Source organism: Podarcis tiliguerta (assembly GCF_965153285.1).
Source record: "Podarcis tiliguerta genome assembly, chromosome: 3".
NCBI classification, from domain to species: Eukaryota; Metazoa; Chordata; class Lepidosauria; order Squamata; family Lacertidae; genus Podarcis; species Podarcis tiliguerta.
This window is the reverse complement of record NC_139536.1, coordinates 16,247,657-16,275,186: the sequence shown is the minus strand read 5'-3', so window position 1 is coordinate 16,275,186 and position 27,530 is coordinate 16,247,657. Positions and strand designations below refer to the sequence as shown.

Here is a 27,530-nt window from a genome sequence, read left to right as displayed (position 1 = left end):
TATCAGAGAACAGCCCTGTCTCGCTTGTGATGTGTGCATATACACTGTGCTAAATTGCAGTCATCAGTTCCACAAGAACTCAGTTGTCTGAACGTTTTATTTCAGCCACCCTGAAGGTAGAGAAGAAATCCTCTGTATTTCCTGGCTAGTAAGACACAATGTTTGGTATTTAAGGGACAGGGTTTTGTTTTCATTTGTGCTTGGAATTATGAATTTAGCTCCCTTATAAATCCTTGAAGACTACTCTTCACCTGTTGCCTTTCAAGGGGAGGGATTATCCCCTGATAAGCAGTCATACAGAAGAGTCTCTGGTAGACTTTAGATGGCTAATCTTTGTCCTGCTAATGAGTGGATAAGTGGTGCAAAGACATCCTGCTGCTACGATGAGTCCTAAGCTGCACCAAGCACAGAATATAGACCAGCTGTATCCATGTTCCACGTCATCAGGAAGACCATAGATAAATTTGGGTAAGCGGTTTAGGTCATAGGAGACACTTGCTGCATAAGTGCAGAGAGAAATAGTGCAAAAGATGCCTGCAAAGGAGACAAAATCACAATGTCATGGTTACCAAATGTGCACAATCAGCAATTACTTACAGCTCAAAACAGCCCAGGATAAAATCATCAAGAGACATGCAAGGCAAATGAAAGATACACAATTTTGAAACCAGAAGTCAACAGGCATTGTTTTGTTACAAGAGTGATGGTGAGCATGTTCCATGTACTTAGCCCGTCATCAGAATTTGAATAATTATTAAGTGCAATTATTAGGGTGACCAGATGAGCTGCGGGGGTGGAGGGAGATAAATATCAGGCCCAGCAGCTTAAAAAGTTTTCGCAGCCCTGCTCTGTAAAGAGACATGGGCAGAGTAGACAAAACAAACCCTTCTATGGTCTTTCCATTCTTTTGGCTTTCAGTAATTTGCAACACTAAGAAGCTTCCACCCCCTCAAAATGTCATTTTAGATTCTGCCTGAATAAGATTTTTTTTAAGTAGGAGGAGAGTGGGCAATAGATGAGAAATATTATGACTGTTTTTCAAGAAGGAAATGCTGGGAGATTTTACTTTTTCCAGGTCTAAGGCGTTAGCAAGCATCACAAGGTAAGCACAGCTTCCCATGTCATCTAGAAGCACTAGCAGTGTGTAAAAGAGGATCATACATCCCACCCCACAACTTCCAGAGGTGTAGAGGCATTAGTGTCTAGCAGCATGAAAACAAATGGCTTAGGGTACCTTCAAGGCTTCACAGATTTACCATAAGTTTTTGTGGACTCTGATTCACAAAAGCTTGCAGCATAATAAATCTGTGAATTCTTTAAAGGCAAATTCATGGCTGTGTTCTATCTCCACTGTCAGAAACAGTATGTCTTTGAGTACCTGTGTTTGGGAATCACAAGTCCTGCTGCACTCAGATCCTGATTGTGGGCTTTCCATGGACACCCACTGTGAGAACAAGATGCTGAACAAGATGGGCCCTTGGTCTGATCCAGCAGGGCTCTTCCTATGTTTTTAAGGCACCATAACCCTCTTTATTTTAGCTCTTCCACAGGAATTGTGCTTCCTGTTTAGGTCTGTTTACAGAATAAGCGACTCTGGTGTGTTCCTTTGGTCTTAGGTTAGGTGTGGAGGTTCAGTCCCCACCACCACCACCTTCAATTAGGGAAGCTTCCTAAATACATAGTGGCACACACACACACACACAGCAACACCAAGGAGAGGAATGTGAAACTTCAAAATGTTGCAGGGAATTTACTGGAAAATACAATTGCTCAACACACACATATGTGGATGTATGTTTGCTAAAGTGTGTATAGAAAAATACACTTTTTAAAGGCAGTCTTTATCTTTTCCAGTGCCCTGACCATTGTACCTTTTGGTTAATTTCTCTACTTCCAGCATATTTCTGTGGTTTCACCTCTCTCCCCCAGTACTACAAATTTGTATGGAAACCACAAATTCTATTAAAGATCCCTAGTTTCCCTAGTAGAATTAAGATTATCAGATAAGGAAGAGGGAAGCAATCAAACCCGTTTACATTAGCAGTGCTGACCTGCCCAAAATGTGAACACTCATTGGCCAGATTATGTGGTACAACTCTTCAACAGATGGGAGTAAAACCTGACACACATAAGGATATAGCAGGCAGTACCTGACATAAGGAAAAGGAGGCCGGCAACGTGCTGTGTGAGGCTTTCCTCCCAAAAGAAACTGACTGTAGTTACGATGCACCCACAGAGAAGAACAGCTGCTGCCATCCCAAGAAATCCTGCTGTGATTCTTCTTAGATCTGTTTCCAGAAGTGAGAGAGGACGAGGTTAAATATGCATCAGTAACACAAGTTAAAATTCAGCCTTGGCAAACCGGGTTTCCTCCATGTTTTGAACTACAACTCCTCATCAGTCCCAGCCAGCAAAACTGATGGGAGCTGTAGCCCGAAACCTCTGGAGGGCATTGAGTAGGCAAAACTCTTTCCTGGAAATGCATTGGGAACAATATCCATCTGTTTGGTGGTCTTTTCTCCCCTTTGAACTACAGATCTCCATTTGTGGCGTAAAAGTAGTTATCATTGATCTCTCTTTACCACTGCTGCCCTAAAAAGTGTCAATCCATCGTGCCTGTCCCTTGTCTTCTCCCGCTCCCTTTTAAAAAATAATAATACAATCAAAGTTGACGAAACTGTGCAGTGATGCATTTCTAGAAGTAAAGAGGTTCTTTCCTTTGCGTAGGCTATTGGGTATGGATCAGAGGAGAAATTTCCTGAGGCCTTTTCAATCCTTTTCTATTGCTGCTGGGCTTGATAACAAAAGCTGGCTGGTTTTGCAAGATGATGCACAGTTTCCTGACCTGGACTGTCATGGGGGGGGGGGATGTTATAATGGGTAAATAACAACAGCTAGCATCATGAAAACCTAACTACTTACGTAACAGATGCCATTCATCTTGTTGGATGGTCTTGGTTAAATTGAACGGGATGTTGCGTAAGCGTATTGGTGGAGCGAAGTGGTACTTGATTGCCGTACATCTCTGAGTGATACCTTTACGAAAGGGAAGGGCAGAAATGCTTAACAAATTCCATTTAACGAGGATGAATAAGCGAAGCTCTTCAGTAGTGAGGAATCTGCTGTTAATAATATGCAAGCAAAAGGCAAGCCACTTGGAAGAACTGGGTTCAAAGGAGGCCAATTCCTCACCACACAAAAATCCTTTTCCTTTCATTGGTGGAAGGGGAGGGTCTTGTGCAACAAAAAGGATCCTTTGTGGAAGGACTCAAGTCTTCAGACGAGGCCAGTTAACCCCTTTAATAAAAACAACTCTCTGTAGAAGAGGACAGTTCTCTGCCTCTCTCATACTAGCACACTGATCCTTTCTGCAATGAAGCTGTACGTTATATTTCCCTTGGGTGCAAGATTTTTCTTTCACAGTGTAGGGGGTGACAGTCCAAATCAGATTTCTGGCATGGATAGTCATTACTTTTTGCTGACAGGATTCCCCTGCAGCCCTGGAAGCAGCTTACACAATACCCCTTGCTGTGGCCCATGTCAAATTTGACTTGGGGCTAGTGGCGTACCAAGCCGCTTGGGTGCCCAGGGTGGCACCCGTGCTCTGTGCCCAGGGCGAGCCACACACAGTGGGGGAGCCGGGGCAGGGCACGCTGCGTGATGCTTCCAAGGGGTCTGCCCGCTGCCTCCCCCCCAGCTATAGGGCGGCTGAGGGGGAGGTGGCAGGCAGACACAAGCCCCATGTTGCCATTTCAGGCAGCGCAAAGCTTGTATGTAGTCTGCCTGCCACCTCTCTGTCAGCTGTAGGGCGGCTGAGGGGGAGGTGGTGAGCAGATGCAAAGCCCCACACTACCGTTTCGGGCAGCACGGAGCCAGCAGGCACCCGAGCCACTACGTCACTCGCAGGAGAGATGCGTGGCTAGGGCGTATTGCAGGCCCCACAGTAAGTGCCACCCCCCACGGTGTGACACCCAGTGTGCCCAACACCCCTAATTACTCCTCTGCTTGGGGCAGAGAGAAGTGTGATCATTCTGGTCCCCTGATCATTTTGCAATACATCTAGACTCCAAGATGCCCCTTACCGCATCCCGCTTTACAAACTGAGGAAATAATACAGTGAAATAGAACAGTGGTTCCCAGCCTCTTTGGTATGGTGGGCCCACAAGTCCAAATTCCCTTGCTATGATTAATTTTATTGCCACTTGAATTTTGGATGTTAGATCTTCAGCAGCTGTCGGTTTCATGCATTTTAACTGCAAGTTTGCCTATTTTCCTGGAGGCGCCCAAGCAAACATTTACTTAATGCCCATATTAAAATGGAATTTGCTGAAATATTTATAGTACTTACTAAGTTATTCACAGTTTTGTTTGTGGGAATGTAAGAACACCATCTGATTGCAGGATATTGCTGCATAAGCTACAAAGATTTATTCTAAGAACATACGGTTTACACATGCAATGTTAGATAAAATGAACTATGAATATTTTAAATAGTTTTATTCATGATAGGTCCATTTTGCAAAGTGTCAGTGATAACAGGAAATAAGCTTGCATTTTGCCAACCAGTGGGTCAGTGAAAGATTTGATGGTTGGCAGACATAATCTCAGATCTTTATTGAGACATAGGGTAAAAATATTATTTCTTATTTTGACTGAGCAAATTTCAAATCACCCTTGACCATTAACTAGCCCTGGAAGCAAATTTGGTAATACTTCTGCACAAGGTGCTCATACAGGGAGTTTGGAGCCTGCTGCATATCAGAAGCGAGCTGCAATAGTCACTCAAAACAACTTTATAAGTACAGTGGTGCCCCGCAAGACGAATGCCTCGCAAGACGGAAAACCCGCAAGACGAAAGGGTTTTCCGTCTGCAGAGGCGCTTCGCAGGACGAATTTCCCTATGGGCTTGCTTCGGAAGACGAAAAATGACGAAAAAAATCAAAAATTTTTTTTGCTCCAAAACCCCTTATTCTGAATCGCTAAGCTGCTAAAGGCATTTTAGCAGCAAAACCGCTAACCCCCCCCCTAAGAAAAGCTGTTTTTAGCCCTTTTTTAGCCAATAGCGCTAATAGCGCTACTCCGTCAATGGGCTTGCTTCGCAAGACAAAAAAACCGCAAGACGAAAAGACTCCCGGAACGGATTCTTTTCGTCTTGCGAGGCACCACTGTACTTTGTGGCCAACTTTTACCAGATCCTCTACCTAATTAATCTAGAGCCTCATGCTGGGGTGTTCTTGCAAACATGGGATTTGTTTGTTAAATTTATATATACAAGGATAACAGTGCAATTTACAGTATTAAAAACACAAAAATACATAACATAATAAACGAAACAAAAACCCACACACATGCACAGTTTAAAAGGCCATAGGCCATAGATGGTTTAATTAGCCAAAGGCCTGGGAGGAGAGGAATGTTTTTGCCTTGCGTCTTCATTGCAAATCTTTAGATGCAGATGCCAGGCAAGCCTCCCTCAAAGAGCATACCACAAATGGGGAGCCACCACAGAAAAGGCCCATTCTTGTGTTGCCACCCTCCAGACCCCTCGTGGAGGCACACAAAGAAGGCCCTCAGATTATTATTGCAAGGTCCAGGTTTGTGACATGTATATTGTGCAACACAGGTCATTTAAGCTTCTTGCTACTTGCAGCATTGTTTCCAGCCCTATGCCCTTAAATTTTCAACCAGAGCTCTGCAACTATGAAAACTAAAAAGACCTATTGGCCCTGATTCAACTTACATTGCAGGCAACTACTGTATTGGCACTTCACAATCCCAGATGCAGATTCTCATCCTTAACTATTTAAAAAATGCACCAAGCCTGTTCAGTAGGGCCCACATGAGGACTGTAATTCAGATGGAGAGAGGCATGCTGATTAATGCATTATTATTCACTGTGCAAGTGGAAGGCTGGTTTCTTCTCAGTGTAAAAGAACTCCCAAGATGGATTAGGACAATTGACTTCAACAAAAGAACTAAATTTATGTGTTCTATTTTCTCCCACTGAAAATCATGGGCTTGAAAATGCTTGCTTCTTGGCTAGACTATTTCCTTAGAATTTTAAAATATGAAATATGAGATTGTCAGGATTGTGTAGGGGTGAGGACAGACCTCACAGGTAATGCAGGAAAACCTGAATGGGAAGACTCTAGTGAAAAGAAGGAGTAGACTGGAAGTATGACAATAAAATGGAGATGGAAGAACGGCTTAAATCAATAGTGTCAATTTTGTCCCTCAAGAAAGCTCTGCAGGTTTTGTCACAACAACTCTAGGAAGGAGAGGGAAGAAAAAGATCAGCCCATTCAGGACTTTTTGGGTGCTTCCAGGCAGTCACTATTTTGGGGTGGGATTCAGTTACATACCAGAAAATGTGGGTTGTGCAATTGTAGTTATTTGGGATGCTCTGGGCAAGAAATCCACTTCCTCCAAAATGGGGAACATTCTGTGATAAGGGAGGTGATGGGGAGATGCACGGGAGAGTGTGGGATAACACTTGCTTTTGTGCCACACCATCTAACCTCATAAACAAATCAGAATGCATGCTTATTAAATAGCAAACATCATCTAATCTCCCTACAAGCAAATCAAGATGAATGTTCAATAAAAAGGTCATCTGGAAACCCCTTTTTTCCAAGTTTACTTAAGCACCCTCACACAAAGCCAGGAAGTGCAGCTAGATCACATAATTTCATTACCTATTTATTCTACTTTTAAATGCTAATTCTGACAATGCCCAAAATATAGAGTTGGGGGGGGGGGAGTTAGCTATTGTTCACCAAGAACAGGCCTTATATGCTGAAAGCACCATGATTAATTCCCGGTTTTTCCAGTTAAAAGGAATTCAGGTAGACAGCTGTGGAAAGATCCTTGCCTGAAGCCTTAGGAGAGCTGCTACCAGTCAGATGAGATGACAGTGTTCCATAAACAAGAAATAAACAGTCAAGGACTAAGAAAATGTCAACACTATGCATTGAAAGCATTATTGTAACATTCTAATGTCATGGCTTCCCCCAAAGAATCCTGGGAACTGTAGTTAGATAATGGTGCTGAGATGAGACCCCTAGTCCCCTCACAGAGCTAAGATATTCTGAGTGGCCAAACAATCAGTCCTTCTTCCCAGGGAACTCTGGGAATCATAGTTCTGTGAGGGGAATAGGGGTCGCCTAACAACTGTTATTTTAAAAACAACTGGGGCTTGGGTGGCGCTGTGGGTTAAACCACAGAGTGTAGGGCTTGCCGATCAGAAGGTCGATGGTTCGAATCCCCGCGACGGGGTGAGCTCCTGTTGCTCAGTCCCAGCTCCTGCCAACCTAGCAGTTCAAAAGCACGTCAAAGTGCAAGTAGATAAATAGGTACCACTCCAGCGGGAAGGTAAACGGCGTTTCCGTGCGCTGCTCTGGTTCGCCAGAAGCTGCTTAGTTATGCTGGCCACATGACCAGGAAGCTGTCTGCGGACAAACGCCAGCTCCCTCGGCCCATAGAGCGAGATGAGCGCCGCAACCCCAGAGTCGGCCACGACTAGACCTAATGATCAGGGGTACCTTTACCTTTAACAACTGTTATGGCTTCCACAAGAAACAACACAAATAGGCAGTTATAAGGTAGATGTTTAGATAGGCAAGGTGTATTGACTGACCTAAACTTGTTGGTAGGTTAAGAACTGACAACCCAATCTACAAAACATTCCCAAACTCTTCCCCAATAAAAATTAATGGACAATTCTCCCTCCAATAAATTTATCACCTGTTAACAAAGATCCAGAATCTTGCCAGAATTCAGATTTGGTCTGTTAACTCACTCTCACCTGCCAAGAATTTTGAGCTTAAGCTGTTTGTGACATCATTCATGACAGCAGAATGTTATGTTTGCATTCAGCTCAAGCTATCTCCATGCCAACAGCATTGGACAGTAATAAATCCCTGTTACTAGAGAGCCATCAATGCAAGACTCCAGCAAATTTTATTGTTGCTTTCATGCCCTATGCCTGATTTAAGAGCTGTGTGTGGCTGGCCTGAAAGCCTGTTTCCAGAAGTTTATAATATATTTGATCCAATATATCCAAAGTTATTTGATAACCTCTCTTGTGAATAAACTCACCTCCAATCCCCACTTCCTTTCATCCATTTATAGCATTTTTATAATTCAGAATACCTTAAAATCCTTTTGAAAAGTCCAGTATGTCTAGACTGTGTTCCAGGCTTCTTTGCCATTTCGCATGTGGAAGTTGTTGGCTCACCAAATAATGTTACTGGCAGTGTGTGGAGGGGTGTCAAAAGGCCTCTTCATTCCCAAACACTTCCCCTATAATAAATTGAATATAGCCCCAATATATATTCATCACCTGCCATGATGATCCATCTTGACAGAGTTCAGATGTGGGTTGACTGTTAACTGCCTCTCACTCTGCCAAGACTTTTGAGCATAACTTGTTTATGACATCATGTATGACATCAGAATGTCCATATTTGCATTCTGCTCAGGCTATCTCCATGCCATCAGGGGTGGCAAGTAAACCTCTGCAACTAGAGACCCATCAGCCTGACTATCCAATATCTGTGGGTTATTGATTATGCCTCCTTGCTGGCATCTGTCTGCCTCAAGAGACAATTGAAGAGTGCACCTTCCTTTTTATTAAACAGGAATAACTGGTCCCCCAAATCATTTTATTCAGTATGGGGGTTTGTTCAAGCAACCTCTTCAGTCTTGCTTGAAAAACATTCCAGGAAGAGTCTCAAAAAAATGACACTGAGTTTGGCAGTAACTGTCAGGGGTGGATAATTGGTCAGCCAGCTAGAACGAGCCCCAAATCTGTGGCAGCACTGAGCCATGGGGGTAGCCAAGTACATGAGACCTAAAGCACAAGTCGCACTGAGATCTTAATTGGAGACTGGGTTGCCAGCTGAGTTTGAACTCTGAACTGGGGCGGGAGCAAGGAGCAAGAGTTCATTGGGAAGAGGCATCGCCTGTTAAGCCACTCTGGGAATTGTCGCTCTGTGAGTGGAGTATGGGGGTCTCCTAACAACTCTCAGCACCGTTAATGAACAACAGTTCCCAGGCTGATTTGTAGGAAGCCATAACTATTTAAAGTGGTATGATATTTACTTTTGGTAAGGTGAAGATGTGGACATAAGGGAGGGGGGGAGAAACTGACAAGAAGCTATTTGGGTATGTTTTTTATGCAAAGTTATTACTTTTTAATCATTCCAATTCTTTAAAAGGCTGTGCTTAATATTAGACATATTCTACTATAGAAATCTGAAGGGGGAAAGTCGTATTTAAAATCTCTTTAAAATTATTTTGGGCTTGAAACTATTCAATTATCAATATTTTTCTTTGGAGCAGGGGGCTGTGTGAAAAAAATGTGGAAGCTGGAGAACAGTTTTCTTCAACCCTTCTATTTCCCCAGCTTTTCTTCTAGACTGGCATATTTCTAACCCTGCCTGACAGTGCTTTCATCTGTGGACACACAACTTCCTGAAGGAACATGTTATGTACCTTGCTGCAGTGCATGGCACTTACCGTTCCTCTGGGCTCTCCCAGAGGCCTTGTGGTGGCAGCACATATGCCTTCTAGAGTTGCTCCTGGTGCATGATATGGCAATGCCTCACCATAGCTGGATGGTGTTCTAAACACACACACAGCCCTACAACGATTGCACCGCTCTCTCCACTTTGCAAGATGAGGATCTGGTTCATTTGCACAATGTGTACTTTCCATTCCGCTATCGCACAGAAGCATGTCCTTCAGACCATTTTTTGCATAAATGCTGAAAGCTCTCTGCGAAGTCTGCTGGACCAAAGTGCTCAGTAACTTAATTGGCACAGTTTCTTTCCAACTAAGAAACTGGAACAAGCAGATTTGCATCCAAGGGATAAAACCTTGCAATTCTTTGTTACATGCCAACTGTGGCATAACTCCCTTGCATGGAAAGAAAGAGCCCACTGAGTCAGAGAGGTGAAAAGTTAAATAATGCTGGAATGTCTCAAAAAGACAAGCAAGCAAGCCTGAGGTTCTGGACTAAATACAGTGGTACCTCGCGAGACGAAAAACTCGCAAGACGAAAGAGTTTTTTGTTTTTTGAGTTGCTTCGCAAGACGAATTTCCCTATGGGCTTCCTATGGGAAACCGTGCTTCGCAAGACGAAAAATTCACAAGACAAAAAAACTCGCAGAACGAATTAACTTCATCTTGCAAGGCACCACTGTACGGAGCAAAAAGAGCTGTAGAGACTAAGGGTGAGGTGAAGAAGCTGAAGATGTTTCGGCTGTACTTGTAAAACTAAGTAAGAGCAAGGGAAGAAATGTTGTTTGCAGAATTAAAAGAAAGGCATCACAAACACTTTTGATAGCTTCAGATTTTATGTTTAGTTCGTGGTACCTAAATTTAGTGTTTTTTATGCATTTTACTGGACACTTTAATAGAAGCTTTTTAATACAACTTTGTTGTTGGAGAACTGCATCACAAAATATTGAGTAGTACAGATTTTGAAGGATAGCTTTGTTTCCCTGATCCCTAGCTAAAAGTCAAAGGGGAATCGTTCACTTTCCGTCTGAGTTCATTGCTACAAGTATGAACATCAACAACAAAAAATCCTTTGAATACATTAGTAGCAGTCCATTGAACCTAGAAGTGGCAATGCACTAATTTATCTTCATTAGAACCAGCCAAGGGCCTGTCATGGCTGATGATTAGTTACCAAATATAGCAACACAAGTTGGCTACTAGTGCCTGGGATGCATATCCCCATTGTCCAATAGAAAGACTAAGCCTGAAGAAATGCTGATTTCCATCAAGTAACATTCTGGGCATTCCTTGCTGTGAAGAGTAATTGCTACAACATGTGCAATATTTGGGGTATTATCAGAGGCATGGAAGAATCATTAGTAGGAGAAGCCCAAGAAGCCCTAGCATCTATTGCAAAGAAGATATTTTCTTCTGCTGTACGGTGTAGCTGGATATAAATATTAAATGTTCTCCCTAGAGAAACAAGCAGTGAAATGTCATAATGATTCTGCCGATTATGATCATGAAAGCACTTAAAGCAATATCTATTTTTACACTTTGCTACTAATAGGGAAGTACATCCCTTGACTGAGGCTGACAAAAATCCCACCATTTCTGTTTGCACAGCACAATTAACACAATTTATAACCCAATTCTCAAGACAATCTAGTGAATGCATGTTTGCATTTTCAGAGCAACTGCACTGAAACATTTCATTAAGAAGATTGTTGTCTTGTGCCTCAGCTGCTATAACATGCCACATGCCTTAGTAAAAGAAAGCCAGCAACCATAATGATTTTCTTTTGAAACCCAGCAACACATCTCAGTGATACCTACAAGCTCATTGCCTAGTTTTATTACTGAATTTTTAAAAATGAGCATTATGGTTGCAGGCTGTTCCTTAGCATGATGTGAGAAGAACAATGGAAGAGGAAAAGTTGAACCCAAATGGAACCACCAAATATCAGTCTCGAGCTCTGATCTGGCCTTTGTGCTCCTGGGACACACTGCCACCTATAACACCCTTGAGTTGAACTATCAGCAGGGATCCCAGGAGAGCTCACTCCCTCACCATTTAGGAATTACACAGTGTATAGTTAAAACTATGGAATTCACTCCCACTATGGCCACCAACTTGGATGGCTCTAAGCAGAGGTTGGATGGCCATCTGTCAGAGATGCTCTAGCTGCGACTCCAGCATTGCAGGGGGTTGGACTAGATGGCCCTTGGTTTCCCTTCCAACTCTACAAGGTAAAAGCTATCAGGGGCTACTAGTCACAATGGCTATGCTCTGACTCCACAGAGGCTTTATGTGTTTGAACTGCAGTTTCTGGAAATCACAGGAGAGAGTGCTCTTGCACTTGGGTCCTGCTTGCAAATTTCCCACAGGCATCTGGTTGGCCACTGTGAGAACAGATTGCTGGAGTAAATGGGCCTTTGGCCTGATCCAGCAAGCTCTTCTTGTGTTCTTTCTGTAAGACTGTGTTGCACATTGCTTAGCAGGGTAAAGTATTTTACATTCTTTATGTATTTATACACCAGCCTTCCTCAAAGTGGAGCTCCCCAGAGGTTTTGGACTTGGTCACCTCAAGAGATTTTCCCACCACACCCCACACTTCCCTCCTGGCACCCCCTCTCCCAATTATTCTTCTCCACTCCTCCCTTCTTGTCCCCCCCCCCATTTGCTGGCAGTTTTCTCTGCCGTCCCCTCCAACTCCTTCCTGCCTTCCTCTGAGGATTGGATGGGCAATGTCCTTCCTCAGAGTGAGCTATTCTAAGCAAAGTGGTCCAAAGAGTGCCTGCATTGGCACCACTACAGCTAAGATGTTCATTGAAACTCAGGGGAAGGGAGCTATTTTGAAGTGTTTGGGATTTTTTTTTTCCAAAGTTTAAACAGGCTTTCTAGGTGTCCCAGCAAATCACAGGGACAGTAACCATTCACAACATTTCTTTTAACTTTGGTTTGGCAGTTGTAGGGGATGGGGGAAAGGGGGCAACACAAACATGTGAATTGGAGACCCTGGGATCTCCAATTGCTGATGCCTAGGCGAAAGCATTGAGCTGGATGCAGGGAATACTGATTTCAAACCGTAGTCAGCTGTGAAGTTTAATGGGTAGCTGTGAGTAAGCTCCTTAAATGAAACTGCATTAAACATCCCCCGCCTTTTTTGCTCTTTTCAAAAAGTAATTGTGCTGTTGATAGAATTATCTTGCCCTTTTCTCACTCGCCTAGTGAGCTAGCAGTGCAGCCCACAACCTTAACTACTTAACCACCTTGTAAACCTCCATTTCCCAAACTTGACTGTCTTAGAGGGACCTCATTTGCACTTGTAAGCAAAATGTCACACTCCAGAGTGGACAACCAGGCGATGACATTAATGCCTACTGACTAGGCTTTCTATTTGTTCCCAGAGGGGGAAAGAGAGCACTATTAATGGGGGTATGTGCATCTCTTTCAATATTGAAAACAGGAGTAATAGTGGTCATATATGGCGATCACTCATAGCAGAGTAAGATTCTCTTCCATGAAGAATAGTAGTTATACTAGACAACAAGGTATATAACGAAGTAGCAAAAAGGGAAGCCTTAGAACCTCAATATAGGATATCAGAACAGTTAGGATATAGGATATCAGAGCAGATGTCCAGCTAGTGCAATGAAACTTCCTTTTATTTTAGTTTTGTTATTTAATTCAAAAATAAGAGTACAGCAACAGAACATTGGAGTCAGAAGATACAGCAACCCAGGATGGCATTCAACTAAGTTTTACTCAGAACACACCCACTGAAATTAAAGGATAACTTTGATATAGAGGCTTTGATTACCAAGTAGGTCTTGAACTAGCCCACAGAGGGGGGCAAACAAAAGTCTGATAGGGAGAAAAGGTATTTGGGCTCACAACCTGTTTTGCTGCTCCATTCCTCACTCCCCTTTTGCTATAATAATAATAATAATAATAATAATAATAATAATAATAATTTTTATACCCCGCCCTCCCCAGCCAAGGCCAGGCTCAGGGCGGCTTACAAGCAATAATAAAAACAAGTTGAATGATTACAACTTCAAAACAAAATTAAAATACATTAAAATATTGAAACATTAAAACATAAAAAGATCAGGGATGGGGATCCCATGTTGAAATAAACAGGATTACTCAATTGGAGTGCCCAGCTCTATGCATGCTGAGAAGAGCGGAAGAAGTACATAAGCTTGAAACCTCCTCTTGATCTCATAGTGCACACAAGAGAAGTACATCTAAAGCTAATTCAGAATATACCACAGCAAAGCTGTTGGAGTGGGTGCCCAATTAACACTACTGCACTGGCTGCCAATATGCTACCAGGCCATGATTACGGTCTTGAACAACTTGGGACCAAGTTACCTCTTGGAATAATAATAATAATAATTTTTTATTTATACCCCGCCCACCCCAGCCAAGGCTGGGCTCAGAGCAGCTTACAAGCAATAATAAAAACAAGATGAATGATTACAACTTAAAAACAAAAATAAAATACAACATTAAAATAATGGAACATTAAAATGTAGCCTCATTGCAGGAGGAGAAGGAAAAGAAAAAAAGAAAGAGAGGGAGGGAGGGAATCAAATTGGCTCCAAGCCAAAGGCCAGGCGGAACAACTCTGTCTTACAGGCCCTGTGGAAAGAAATCAGATCCTGCAGGGCCCTGGTCTCATGAGGCAGAGCATTCCACCAGACCGGAGCCAGAGTTGAAAGGGCCCTGGCTCTGGTTGAAGCCAATCTAACTTCCTTAGGGCCTGGGACCACTAGGGTGTTGTTATTTATGGACCTTGAGGCTCTCCATGGGGCATACCAGGAGAGGCGGTCCCGTAGGTACGAGGGTCCTAGGCCGTGAAGGGCTTTAAAGGTCAAAAGCAGCACCTTAAATCTGACCCTGTACTCCACCGGGAGCCAGTGCAGCTTGAAAAGCACTGGGTGAATATGCTCCCATGGCAGAGACCCCGTGAGGAGCCTCGCTGTAGCATTCTGTACCCGCTGGAGTTTCTGGGACAGCTTCAAGGGCAGCCCCGCGTAGAGCAAATTACAGTAGTCAAGCCTGGAGATGACCGTCGCATGGATCACTGTGGCCAGGTCAGGGCGGGAAAGGTAAGGGACCAACTGCTTGATGCGGTGAAGGTGGAAAAATGTCGCCTTGGCTGTTGCTGTAACTTGTGCCTCCATGGGAAGGGAGGTGTCAAGGATTACACCCAAACTCTTAACGGAAGGCGATGGCACTAATTGGGCCCCCGCAAGAGAAGGGAGTTGGTCCCTCATCCCCATGCCATCCCGACCTAGCCATAGGACCTCTGTCTTCGAAGGATTTAGTTTCAATCGGCTCCCACGAAACCATCCAGCCACAGCTTCCAAGCATCTGGTCAGTGTGTAAGGGGCCAAGTCGGTGTGGCCATCCATCAGCAGATAGAGCTGAGTGTCATCAGCATATTGGTGACAGCCCAGCCCAAAGCTCCGGATAATCTGGGCAAGGGGGCGCATAAAGATGTTAAAAAGCATCGGGGAGAGAATTGCGCCCTGCGGCACTCCACACACCAAGGAGTGGCGCGACATTTCCCTCCCTAGTGCCACCCTCTGTCCCCGACCAGAGATAAAAGAGCACAACCAGTTATGGGCTATGCCCTGTATCCCCACGTCTGCGAGGCGGTGGTCCAGAAGATCATGATCGACCATGTCAAACAAATCTAAAAGGATCAGCAGTCCTGACCCGCCTCGATCCAGTTGTCTACGGAGATCATCTGTTAGGGCAACCAGAGCCGTCTCCGTCCAAAGACCAGGACGGAAACCAGACTGAAATGGATCTAATGCCGATGTTTCCTCCAGAAACCTACCAAGCTGTTCAGCAACCGCTCTCTCAATTACCTTACCCAGGTATGGAAGATTTGAAACTGGGCGGTAATTGGATAGGCCTAAGGGATCTAATGAAGTTTTCTTTAAGAGTGGACACACCACTGCTTCCTTCAGTTCCCCTGGGAATGTCCCCGTGTCAAGGGACAAATTGATAATTTCAACCAGGGGGGGTCCGCGCAACATCTGGACACTCCCTAATCAGCCAAGACGGGCACGGATCAAGGAGGCAGGTGGTGGGCCTACCAACTTGGAGGAATCTATCCACATCAGTAGGGAGTATCCGATTGAAATGGTCCAACACTGGACTTGAAGTCAGTCGAGGGGCCTCCAGTTCAGTCACTGTATCTAAATCTGAATGCCTTGCTTTGTATACCACTGTCCAGGAACTTTGATGTTCAGGAGAGATTGTCTTATTAGTGATGTATGCTCTCGAGGTTTGTCTTAGTTATCTAGGACTATGTGTGGTGTCACCTGCCCTTCAGAGTTTGGAGTGTGCCTCAATAAACATCAGGCAGGCATCTACAGGACTAAAACTCATCTTAAAACTCCCATCTTTTCACCCATGCTTCCCCTGAGGGGTGATCCAGCTATGCTGATGGATTAATTTGATCTTCTGTTTTATGAATGGAATTCTAATGTTCATTTTATGCTATTCATTGTCATGATGTTTTCTTAACATTGGTAGTACATGTTTTTGGGTTTTTTTGCAAATAAATAAGTAAAAATAAGCAACCCCCATAATCAGAATTTACTGTCATTTAATTGTTTAGCTTATAAGATATCCAAGTGCTGTAAGATTTCTCATCTCAGACTGGTTGGTTACTGCCAGGATTGTTTTTGCCAGGCACTGGAAGGCTGAAAACTATACCATCAATGACAGAATATCTGACAAAAGCTTTGGAGAATACGGAAATGGACAAACTGACTGATATTTCAAGGAGAAAAATGGTGCTGATGGTACTTTATATCAGTATCATTGATGGATCAGTGGGCACCATTTATTATTTACTGGAATAAACACTGTAACTATGTATATCAAAAGAAACTTGATTTTCCAAGAGGCTCAGTACAAAAATACAAATTATTTTGTCAAAAATAAAAGAAAAATATACTCTTTTTTCAGATGGCTTTTCTTTATGTTGCTGACTCTGCTCCGGGAGGAGTATAAATTTCCTGGGTCAGCTTGACCCTTGTATCTCAATTGTATGCTTGATGTTTTCCTGACAGCAAGTCATTTTTGCTTTATTTTAGCATTTGAGCCAGCTTTTAGTCACCGCTGGGCTAGCAACAATGTCTCAGCCAATTCAAGAAATTGTGCTATGAAGTATCAGCCCCGGAGTTTGGCTCCATTCTGCTTTCCTTCCCTGTATGAAGCTTTGGAGGAGGCTATGCCATTTTCCTGGCAGATCTACTGCACGTAAGTGATTCTCCACAGCTGCAGGCATAATACTACTTTGTGGCTAGCTCCTGATCCAAAATGCTGTTGCACACTAGTGGCGCATTCTGGAAGGAAGGACTTCTTTACACCGTACACACAGTTAAATTGTGGGATTTTCTACCACAAGACGCTGTGATAGCCACCAACCTAGGTCACGCTCACACCATACATTTAAAGTGCTATTATATCAGTTTAAGCAGTCATGGCTTCCCTTGAAGAATTCTGGGAACTGTAGTCTGTAAAGAGTGCTGAGAGTTGTTTGTTGTTGTTGTTGATTAGTCGTGTCCGACTCTTCGTGACCCCATGGACCAGAGCACGTCAGGCACTCCTGTCTTCCACTGCCTCCCGCAGTTTGGTCAAACTGAGAGTTGTTAGGAGACCTCTATTCCCCGTACAGAGCTCCTACTCCAGAGTTCCCGGTGAAGAGGGATTGACCGTTAAACTACTAAGATACAGTGGTACCTCGGGTTACATACGCTTCAAGTTACATATGCTTCAGGTTACAGACTCCGCTAACCCAGAAATATTACCTCAGGTTAAGAACTTTGGTTCAGGATGAGAACAGAAATTGTGCTCCAGTGGCGTGGCAGCAGCGGGAGGCCCCATTAGCTAAAGTGGTGCTTCAGCTTAAGAACAGTTTCAGGTTAAGAACGGACCTCTGGAACGAATTAAGTACTTAACCCGAGGTACCACTGTAATTGTATCTCTATAGGAAGCTGCCCTATGTCAAATCAGACCATTGACCCATCTAGCTAAATATTATCTACACTAACTGCCAAGGGTTCTCCAGAGTTTCAGGCATGGGGGGGGGGATCTTTTTCCTATCCCTACTTTGAGATGCCAGAGACTGAATCTGGGAATTTCTGCATGCACAGCAGATGCTCTGCCACTGAGCTAAAGGTCTTCCTCTTGCTACTACTCCTACCAATTTCACTCTGATTCTTTGTCCTTTTTCAAAAGAATGTTGCAGTCCCTGTCACGTAAAGTATACTGTGTCAAGAATCATAGAATTGTAGAGTTGGGAAAGATCATGAGGGTCATCTAGTCCAACCCCCCTGCAGCACAGGAATCATTTGGCCAATGTGGGGCTCAAACCCACAACCCTGAGGTCAAGAGTCATGTGTTCTACCAACTGAGCTATCCCAGAACATGACATCTTCTTTTGTGCCTTTACGTTTCTTTCTCTCTATATAGTATTGGGGGGAGGGGGGGTTGAACCTCCAGAAGTCATTGTACTCCATACAGCTCCCATCAGTTCCAGTCAGCATGGCCAATGTTTGGTTGTTATGGAAGTTGTAGTCTAGCAACATGCTGGGTTTCCCCTGCCTTAAAACGCTTAGACACATGCAAGAAAAAAAGCACAACAGGAAGTGGGTTTGGAAAGAAGAAGCCAGAGGAGAGTGTGCTTGACCCCTTCCCTGTCCACCTCTTATCTACCTTTAACTAGCACAGCCCTCCCTGCACAAGCTACTTTGCTCCCCAAGTGGTTCCAAACATGGGTTTGCATGAAACAGGTCATTCCTAAGAGGGAGTGTGCGGCAAGATAAACTAATTAGAAACAGTACTACAGTATGTCCATTAAGTACAGTCTGAAACTGGGAGTTTTGCACAATTCAAACTTAATAAAAGCAGAGCATGCCACATACTAAATCAGCATTTGCCAACCTGATGCTTCCCCAACCAAACATTTTGGACTACAACTCCCCTCAGACCAAATCAGCAGACGGGCTCACAGGCATTGTTGCCCAAAACAAGTGGCCACCAGGTTGGTAAAGGCTCTACTAACAAATAAATGCAGCATGAAAACAGCACTTTCAAACAAATAAATATAGCAGGGGTGGTGACTTCAGCCCCAGGGGCAAAAGCAGTCCTCCTGTCATCTCTATGTGGCCCTTAGGACTCTCTCCAGACCACAGCCCCTTCTCAGCCATGCCCCCTCCTCACCAGTTCTACTTTGCATATTCATTGAGCATTTCTGCCTGACTGGAATGTGTCCTTGAGCTCTGTTAATGCCTCTTGCTTGCCTGTGTGAAGATGTGTAAAACTAGCCAGTTGTATAAAGTCATTGCCCCTCCCACTTTCGCTTATGGCCCCACCCACCACCAATGGCATGTGGCACCCAGAAGGTTCCCATAAGGAGATGTGTTTCTTGGCCTTAAAAAGGTTCCCCTCCCCTGCAGTGTTGTGACAGAAAGATGTAAGCTGATTCTAAAACTAATGTGACACTGGAACTTTCCACTTTTGGAGCGCTAACTCACCAATATTTAAGATTTACACAGATCAGAACATCCCTCTCTTGCTCACATGGGCTTGTCATTTGGGGAGGAGGACAAAAGGCGGCTGGGAACAGCAAAACCTACAGCAGCAGAGAAGAGGATAAGGAGGGATTATATTTCGGGCTTAAGCATAATTTGAAGGTGGGCAGTGAAGACAGTGAAGAAGAAATCACAGAGTGATTGTGCTGGCAAAACTAACATTTTGGCCACGTTTAAATACTCTGCTCTCTCCCCCCCTCTTTTTTGACTGTTGTTGATAATAATTTACATCCAAAAATAGAAGCTCATAAAACTGAGGGGGGGGGGTGTTGGGGGGAGAACCTTTTGCAACCCAACACTATTAGGTGTCCAGTATCTGGGTGAATCGCATAATGGGTCTGCTAAACACCTAACAGAAAGCAGATTTAAGTTTTGCCTCCTGGAGGAATAAGTACAAAAAGGTCAAAATGTTAGTTTCTTGGACTAAGAGGCCTATCTAATACCTCGATAGAAAGGTGGTCTGTGGTTTCTGTGTGCTTGGTGGGGAAGTGAATGTTGCTTCTGCATGCCAGGACATTGAACAGTATCCATTTATTGTGAAGGGAAGGTCACAGTGCCTTTGTATTAAAGAGGAGAGTGCAGTGGCTGCAGAGCCTTTTCAGGAAGAAAAGGGGATTCACAGGGAGTGAGAAAGAACCTGCACGGTGTGTAGAGATGCAATAAGATGAATGGTACCACTGGATGGCTGCTTGCATTTTGTGGGGGAAAGACACACACTGCTACCATACATGCGTTCAAGGCTTGATCTGTGGTTCTTTAGAACATAATGACAGAGAATGGGGCATGGAGACATAATAACTAGGAGTCATGATATGGCAAATGGGGGCTTCACAAGGCATTATCAACGGTTCTGTGCCGAGGAACACATGAAGCACTGGTGGAGGGCAAGAGAGAGCAATGTGTGAATGATAAGGAGGAACAGGGTCTGGAGTGCTAAAGTGCATAGTGCCACTATCCTGGCACACAGGGAGATTGATGGAGAAGCACATTACAGATGAACCATGTGCTGTGGTTGTGTGGTCCATGCATTCCATTAACTGAGAAATGATGGAAAGATCATGGCTACTTAAGGATATGTACTCTCCAAGTCCACAGTCACTCGGCCATGCTTTCCATCACCGATGCACACCACTGGTTCCTAATGAATTGAGCGGTTCTCCTGACGTCCTTCTTGCTATGTGCTCCACGAGAGAAAGAGGAGAAAGGATAGGAAGCAGGAATATGCAAGAGAGTTACGGGACAGCATCGCGTGAGGAAGGTGCAGCAGAGAGAATAAAGCCAATAACCAGAAGTGAGGAGCGCAAGGAATGACAGAAGACAATGCTGGAATGGAAGAGGAAGACTCGGTCTGGGCAATAACAAAGAGGCAATAAGAGGCAATGCAGTATTAAGCGATGTTGTGCACCCAATAAGTGACTTTGCCTAGAGATGTTACTAGGGCTGTGTGCAAAACCAAGTGTCGGTGCGTACGCTCAGGAACACGCTTGATTCCTCCAAACTGGGGGAGCGAAGGGGTCCCCAAAATCAACCGCAAGGAGAGGATATTGGTGTATTAACTCTGCACGGAGGTATTATAAAGGGGTGCAGGGATGATGTTTTGGGGATGACAGGGCGAACGGACGGCTTTGGCTTGGGGGACAAAGAAGGTGTGTGCCAGAGGCAAGGGAAGCCAGTGAAGAAATGAGAAGGGGGTCGTGCATGGTGACCCTGTGATGGGGGGCACTCAGTGTTGGGGAAAGTGGGGAGGGCGCGAGCTGGGGGCGACCCGCCTGGCCGCCTTACCTCTCTCCACCAAGCTGTCGAGGTCCCTGTCGACGCCCAGGAAGTAGCATCTCCTCCAGAGGCCGGCGTAAGTGGCGAAGAGCGGGCGGCCGCAGGGCGACTGCAGCACCCCGAGCCCCACCAGGGCCCTCCAGTTCTCCAGCGGCGGGAAGTCGCCGGTGGGCGCGGGAGCCGGAGCTGCGCCTCCTCCTCCTCCTCCACCTCCGCCTCGAGGGAGCCGCCGCTTGGCGCCTCGCAAGGGCAAGTGCGGCAGCGGCAGGAGGCGTCGCCGCTGCTCGGGCGAGTGGGCGCTGCCGGCGCGGCTCTCGCAGCTCTCCCGGTGGCGACGGGGGTCGGTCTCGTACCAGTGGTCGCTGAAGATGGCCGTGACGAGCAGCGCCAAGGAGCACAGGCTGAGGCACAGGCTGAGCGCGCCCACCAGCCCTCGCCCCCGGCCGCCCCTCATGGCTCGCCCCGCGCGCGGGCCCCCTTCAGAGGACGCGCCGCCTGGCGTCAGAGCCCCCGCACATCGCGGCGGCGACAGCAGCAGCAGCGCGGCCACCGGCGTCCGGGCGGGAGCATCCCCGGAGCACGCGCGCACAGCCCCGGCACGCGGCGGACTGGGCGGGCAGGCAGGCAGGCGGACTGGGCGGGGGGCGTCCGTCCCGCGCGTCTCGTCCGCTCCCCGCGGGCGGGCGGGCCGAGCTGCACAAAGGACAGCGCGGGCACTTGCAGCTGCAGCCGGCGGGCACCAGGGGGAGCAGCAGCAGCGCCGCCGCCGCCTGGACTGGACGGCGACGAAGTGCAAGGAGACGCGCGAAGGGGACGGCGGCGCTGCCGCCAACGGAGAAGGGAAAGGGCGCACCTCTCTCCGCAGGGCAAGGGAATGGCCTCGTGGATTTCGCACTCGGGGCTTAAAGGCCGCATGGAGTGGTCATGTGCATTTCCCAACTTCTTTCCAACTGCTTTTTGCCCGGCCTGCTGGTCTTTTAGATCAGCCACTGGCTTGATCCAGCTGGCTCTTCTTGTGTTCCTATGAAAGAAGGAGCTCAGCTTCACTCTCTTTAGTCTTTTAGAGAAGTAAAGGGACCCCTGACCATTAGGTCCAGTCGTGACCGACTCTGGAGTTGCAGCGCTCATCTGGCTTTATTGGCCGGGGGAGCCAGCGTACAGCTTCTGGGTCATGTGGCCAGCATGACTAAGCCGCTTCTGGCAAACAAGAGCAGCGCACGGAAACGCCGTTTACCTTCCTGCCAGAGCGGTACCTATTTATCTACTTGCACTTTGAGGTGCTTTTGAACTGCTAGGTTGGCAGGAGCAGGGACCGAGCAATGGGAGCTCACCCTTCCGCGGGGATTCAAACCGCCAACCTTCTGATCCTTCTGATCTGCAAGTCCTAGGTTCTGTGGTTTAACCCAAAGCGCCACCCACATCCCATGTTTTTTAGAGAAAGAAAAGCCAAAAACAAAAGAGTTATACAGGAGCAACTAAAACAAAAAGCAAACCTTAGAGTTGTGTACCTCAACACCATGGTGGCTGGTGCCAACTGGGACTAGTTAGGGCAGAAGGCAGGGAGGCCAGCAGCAGGTGGCGCCAGAGCCAATGACAGACAGAGCCAACTAATCCTAGTTCTGTCTCCATTCTCCTCCTCCCTGCTGAATTCTACAAGGGCAACAGCAGAGGAAGAAGCTGTCAGGCAAGGTCATTCTCTGGACTGATAGAAGGCAGGTAGCTGGGGACCGACTGAGGGCAGACAGAAACTGTTCGAGCAGTGCCCCATTTGCCCTATTGGAGCAACTTCCGCTTTCACATTGTGAGAACTCCTGCCCAATAATAATAATACTGTAAGTTATTTACGGTATACCCTGCCCATCTGGCTGGGTGGCTCCCAACAGAATATTAAAAGCACAATAAAACATCGAACATTAAAAATCTCCCTATAATAATAGTTAATGTTAAAATGATAAACTATTACACTGGGCAACAATTTTTTACTTTTTGAATGTTGTCTAGATTTCTACAACTGATTTAGGGTATTTTTGCACTGCTGAATCAGGAAATGGCATCCGTTTCTCTCCATCAGGTCAGGTTTTACTGTAAACTGAATGGTGGGCATTGATAAAGGTAAGTACATGTAAATTGCATGTTGCTTCACCATTTTTCAAACTTCAGGGCTTGAACTTCCGTTTCTTGGAACTCCTGGAATGCTCAGTGGCAGGGAGGTCTCTCTTCAGAGTCCAACAGTAGTCAGCCATCATGACTGCGTCCCAGCGACCCTAATACCCGGTCTCCATCTCTTTCATGTCTTGATGGAATCTCTCCCCCTGCTCGTCACTCATTGAACCCAGGTTCTCAGGAAACCGGTCCATATGTGAAAATAGGTAGTGCATCTTGACGCTCATGTTGCAGCCCAGGTTTCTGAAAGCAGTCAGCATGTTGTTGACAAGTTCTGCATAGTTTCTGGCCTTATTGTTGCCAAGAAAATTCTTCCAGAACAAATGCCTTCCACGCTTCCAGTTCTACTTCGTTCATTGAGTTTCCGAACTCTGGATCTCTGATGAGCTGACGGATCTGAGGACCGTCAAAGATGCCAGTTTTCAACTTCTCCATGGTCAAGCTTGGAAAAGCCTGGCACAAGTATGTGAAGCAGTCACCATCCTTGTCCAGAGCCTTGGTGAACTGCTTGATTAAGCCGAGCTTGATGTGCAGCGGTGGGAAGAGTATTCTGTCTCTGTCCACCAGAGGGTCGTTGATGACGTTCCTTTTTTTGCAAGGCACCAACTCCTTCCGCACAGGCCAGTCCTTCTTCGTGTAATGCTGAGCACGGTCCCTACTATCCCACATGCACAGAAAACATGGGTACTTGGTGAAGCCAGACTGTTGTCCCAACAAAAAGTTCACCATCTTCAGGTCAACACAAATACACCACTTATGCTGATCATAACCAGTTTTCTCCATAACATACTTCACCGCTTCATAGTTCTCCTTCAGGGTACTCGAGTGAGCCAGGGGTATAGAGGCAAACTGGTTGCCGTTGTGTAGCAGAACACATTTAAGTGATCGCTTGCTGCTGTCAATGAACAGTCTCCAATCTTTGGGTTCGTACTGTGGTACTCCAAGCTTGAGCAGAAGCTGCGCAATATCTGCACAGTACACCAAGTCCTTCTCTTCTGAGAAAAAACGGAGGTATTCTTGATGCCTGTTGCGGAAGTAGCTGATGCGAGCACTGTCAGAGAGGAGGTTTTTTTCCTTCAATCTGGATGCCAGCAGTTCGGCAGAGTCCTTTGACAAGCTGAGGTTGCGAACTAGATCATTCAACTCCTTTTGGGAAAATGGATGTGGAGCATCATTTTCAAGAACCACTTCTTCTTCTTCATGTCCTTCAACACTGGAGACATCTTCGTCACTAATGTCAGGAAGTTCTCTGAAGATAGGCACTGGAATTTCATCACAATGAGCTACAGGACGACGTGCTGATAGAAGATCAGGATTAACTTAGTTTTGATCCCCCAACTTTATGCTTTGCCGCACCAATTTATGGAAGATTTCGAGGTTTTATGACTTCAAACTGTTCCCTTTTCGACATAATCACCCAGAACTATCGGACCTGAATACTTATTGTCATTAAAATAATCATTTCCAATCAAAACAATTATTCGACATGGCATTTTACCTCCACCAACATCTTCTAAAATGCTCCACCCAAGCGTACATGTGAACAAAAACGTAAAAAAATGACATGTGGCCATAGCTCAAAAACTTGACCTGATTGAGCAAAACCAATGTGATTTTTGTTGTTGACCAGTGTTATAAGCAACAGATTGTGAAGTAGATAAGAGCATGTGCTATAATGCAGCAAGAAGGGGAAAACAAGGACACAATGTGGAGGATGGGTGGGAAGTCAACTTTTAAAATTGTACTGTATTAAATTTGAATTAATTTGTTAAATTTTTTAAAAATCAATAAAAATTAACTGGCCAAAACAAAAACAAAAAAAGTTCATCTAAGTCACCAAGGCAATAAGTGATATGAAGCAAAAGCACAAATTACATCAAAAGACTATATTAAGCAAAGTACATTCAGTAATATAGGCAGGACCAAATTATTGGATATATACATAAAGAAGCACAGAAGCTTAAGTGCAGCAATGCAGCATTAATGGAGCAAAAATGCAGCTCCGGTATTTTTATTTTTATTTTCATAGCAGGCGTGATGATGTTATCTACTGGAACAGTACTTGCCAGTGACGCTAAGCTTGGGAAATTGGAGGACAGGTCTGATTTGGCACATGCTCCCTCTGCTGTGTAGGTTGGCTCAAACAGTGACTGGCCCAATGTCACATAGTGAACTGAACTTCATGGCTGATTAGGTATATTAACCCAGGTCTCTCCAGGCAAAGCTCATAATGATAACCACTACATCAGCCTTCGCCAAAACATGATTGTATTATTGTCAACTGACTTGCTGCTCTTTGGGGATATATAATGGATCAACACACCCACCTTCATTTCTTTGGGAGTTTGGCAATAGACTGTCCATGGAAGCTATCATAATAAATACCTGCACTTCAACATTTACCACTGCACCAACATGGTGTTCGCCATATATCACAAAATACAACTACTATCAGGCCATAACTGGCTGGGGCTCACGGGAGCTGCAGTTTGAAATATAGGGAGAACACCAGGTTGGTGCAGTGTTGATCTGAGTTACAAAAAGTAACACACACACACACGGCCAACCCAAAACATTTTGGCACATAAGGCAGACCCCAAGATGGTGTCCCCCTACCCACTAGGGAAGAAGGGGGTGCCAGGTGAGGGAGGATCTGTCAGGAGCTCGTCCTACACTCAAGTGGGACCCTGGCAGAGACACATGTCCGACTGGCATGTTCTTTCCCTCCTGGTCGATTGTTCGGGAGCTTCAAAAGCTTTCTTCTGCCCGAACATCACAGCAACTGATACCAACAGACATCAGCACACTTAGGGATCTGCAGAGTGTTCGCAGTTTGCGTAACAGACCTCAGCAACTCAGCATTTTGGCTAATCTACTTTATTTACATATAAACACACACAGAGCACTGCAACATGGCTCCCTCTTTCTCTAGCATCAGACAGCAAAGAGAAAGAACAAAGGACAATACTCCCACTTCACGGAACACAGTAACACAAACATCCTGTCTCCGTCACTTCCCACTCTGTGGAGTCAAAACATATACCGTCATGTGAAAGACAATAATCCCATGACTGCAATCACAGAGCAGGAATTCTAACAGGATCTACATCAGGAACAAAGGTAAACAGCTAAAGGAGATAGCCAAAGGACTATCACATGTAGGATGGAGCAAACTTGTTCTTCCCCCTCCTGCTCCAAAGGGTAGGACCCAAACCAATGGCTTCAAGTAACAAGGAGATTCTGACTAAACACCAGAAATAATTTCCTGACAGTAAGAGTTGTTTGACAGTGGAACAGACTCCCATTAGAGGTGGTGGACTCTCCTCCCTTGGAGGTTTTTAAGCAGAGGTTGAATGGCGATTTGTCATGTGTGAGGTGGCTGAGATTTCTGCATTGCAGTGGGTTGGACTAGATGGCCCTCAGGGTTCCTTCCAACTTTACGATTCTATAAAAGATTGACATTGGGATTTGCTGCCCCCATGGATCTGGCTGCCTGAGGCGGTTGCCTCACCTGCCTCATGAGTGGGCCGGCCGTGCATACACATACGGGGGGGGGGGGGAGCGGTCATTTATTGGTTTGTTTTGCTTTTGTTCTTGTTTTTATTACATATTTTTATTCTCTAAGAACTTACCTGGACGCTGAGATCATCCTCTGCGGCCCTTCTTCATGTGCCTCCTCCAGGAGAAGTTCAGAAAGTGGCAACATGTGAACGGGCCTTTTCTTCAGTGGCTCCCCGTTTGTGGAATGCTCTCCCCAGGGAGGCTCACCCAGTGCCTTCATTATACACCTTTATCCGCCAGGTGAAAACATTCCTCTTCAACCAGGCCATGGGCTGATTTGACATCTGATGCCCTTTTAAATGTGGTGTGGGAGGGGGGGATTTATTGGTTGTTCTTATATTTATTATGTATTTTGTGGTTTTTTTTATCTTGTGATATTATGTTGCCCCAAGATCTACGGATGAAGGTCGGCATACAAATTTAATAATAATGTTATTCTGCATCTTTATGCTGTGGACCAGCATTTCCCAACCTTGGGCCTCCAGCTGTTTTTGGACTACAACTCCCATAATCCTCAGCTAGCAAGACCAGTGGTCAGGGATGATGGGAATTGTAGTTCGAAAACAGCTGGAGGCCCAAGGTTGGGAAACACTGCTGTGGACCACCCCGAGAGCATCGCATGAAGGGCGGCGTACAGATTTAATTAATAATAATAATACTGTAATAACATCACATTGAAGCCAGAATCAAGCTAAAACAGAGCAAAACCTGCAAATCAATAAATACCTGCTGAAACTCCCACTGCCTGCACAACTGCGTCTTCTTGCCACCTTCCCGAATGGAGGCATAAACCTAACAGCCTCTCCCTGCAAGCTCAAGCTCGCACTGTGGCGCGCAGCCGTTAACAGCTGCCGTTAGCTAAGCCCCGCCCCTCCGAGCGTGCTGGGCGGGGCCGCGAG

The 27,530-nt window shown here is 45.5% G+C and overlaps 1 protein-coding gene across 6 annotated transcripts; it reads right to left on the bottom strand.

Moving 5' to 3' along the window:
* Positions 1–79: 79 nt before the first annotated feature.
* Positions 80–27,506, bottom strand: TMEM178A (transmembrane protein 178A). 6 transcript variants are annotated; one of them, XM_083433210.1, is made up of 4 exons: positions 27,358–27,506; positions 2,923–3,036; positions 2,151–2,288; positions 80–534 (listed from the first exon to the last, which is right to left on the bottom strand). In XM_083433210.1, the coding sequence occupies exons 3-4, from the start codon at positions 2,254–2,256 to the stop codon at positions 293–295; spliced, it is 348 nt and encodes a 115-aa protein (XP_083289336.1). In that variant the 5' UTR covers positions 2,257–2,288; positions 2,923–3,036; positions 27,358–27,506; the 3' UTR covers positions 80–292. The 6 variants fall into 6 exon arrangements, with proteins under 6 accessions (XP_083289336.1, XP_083289333.1, XP_083289335.1 ...); XM_083433207.1 differs by having other exon boundaries at positions 27,377–27,415; XM_083433209.1 differs by lacking the exon at positions 27,358–27,506 and adding an exon at positions 20,917–21,376.
* Positions 27,507–27,530: the final 24 nt, after the last annotated feature.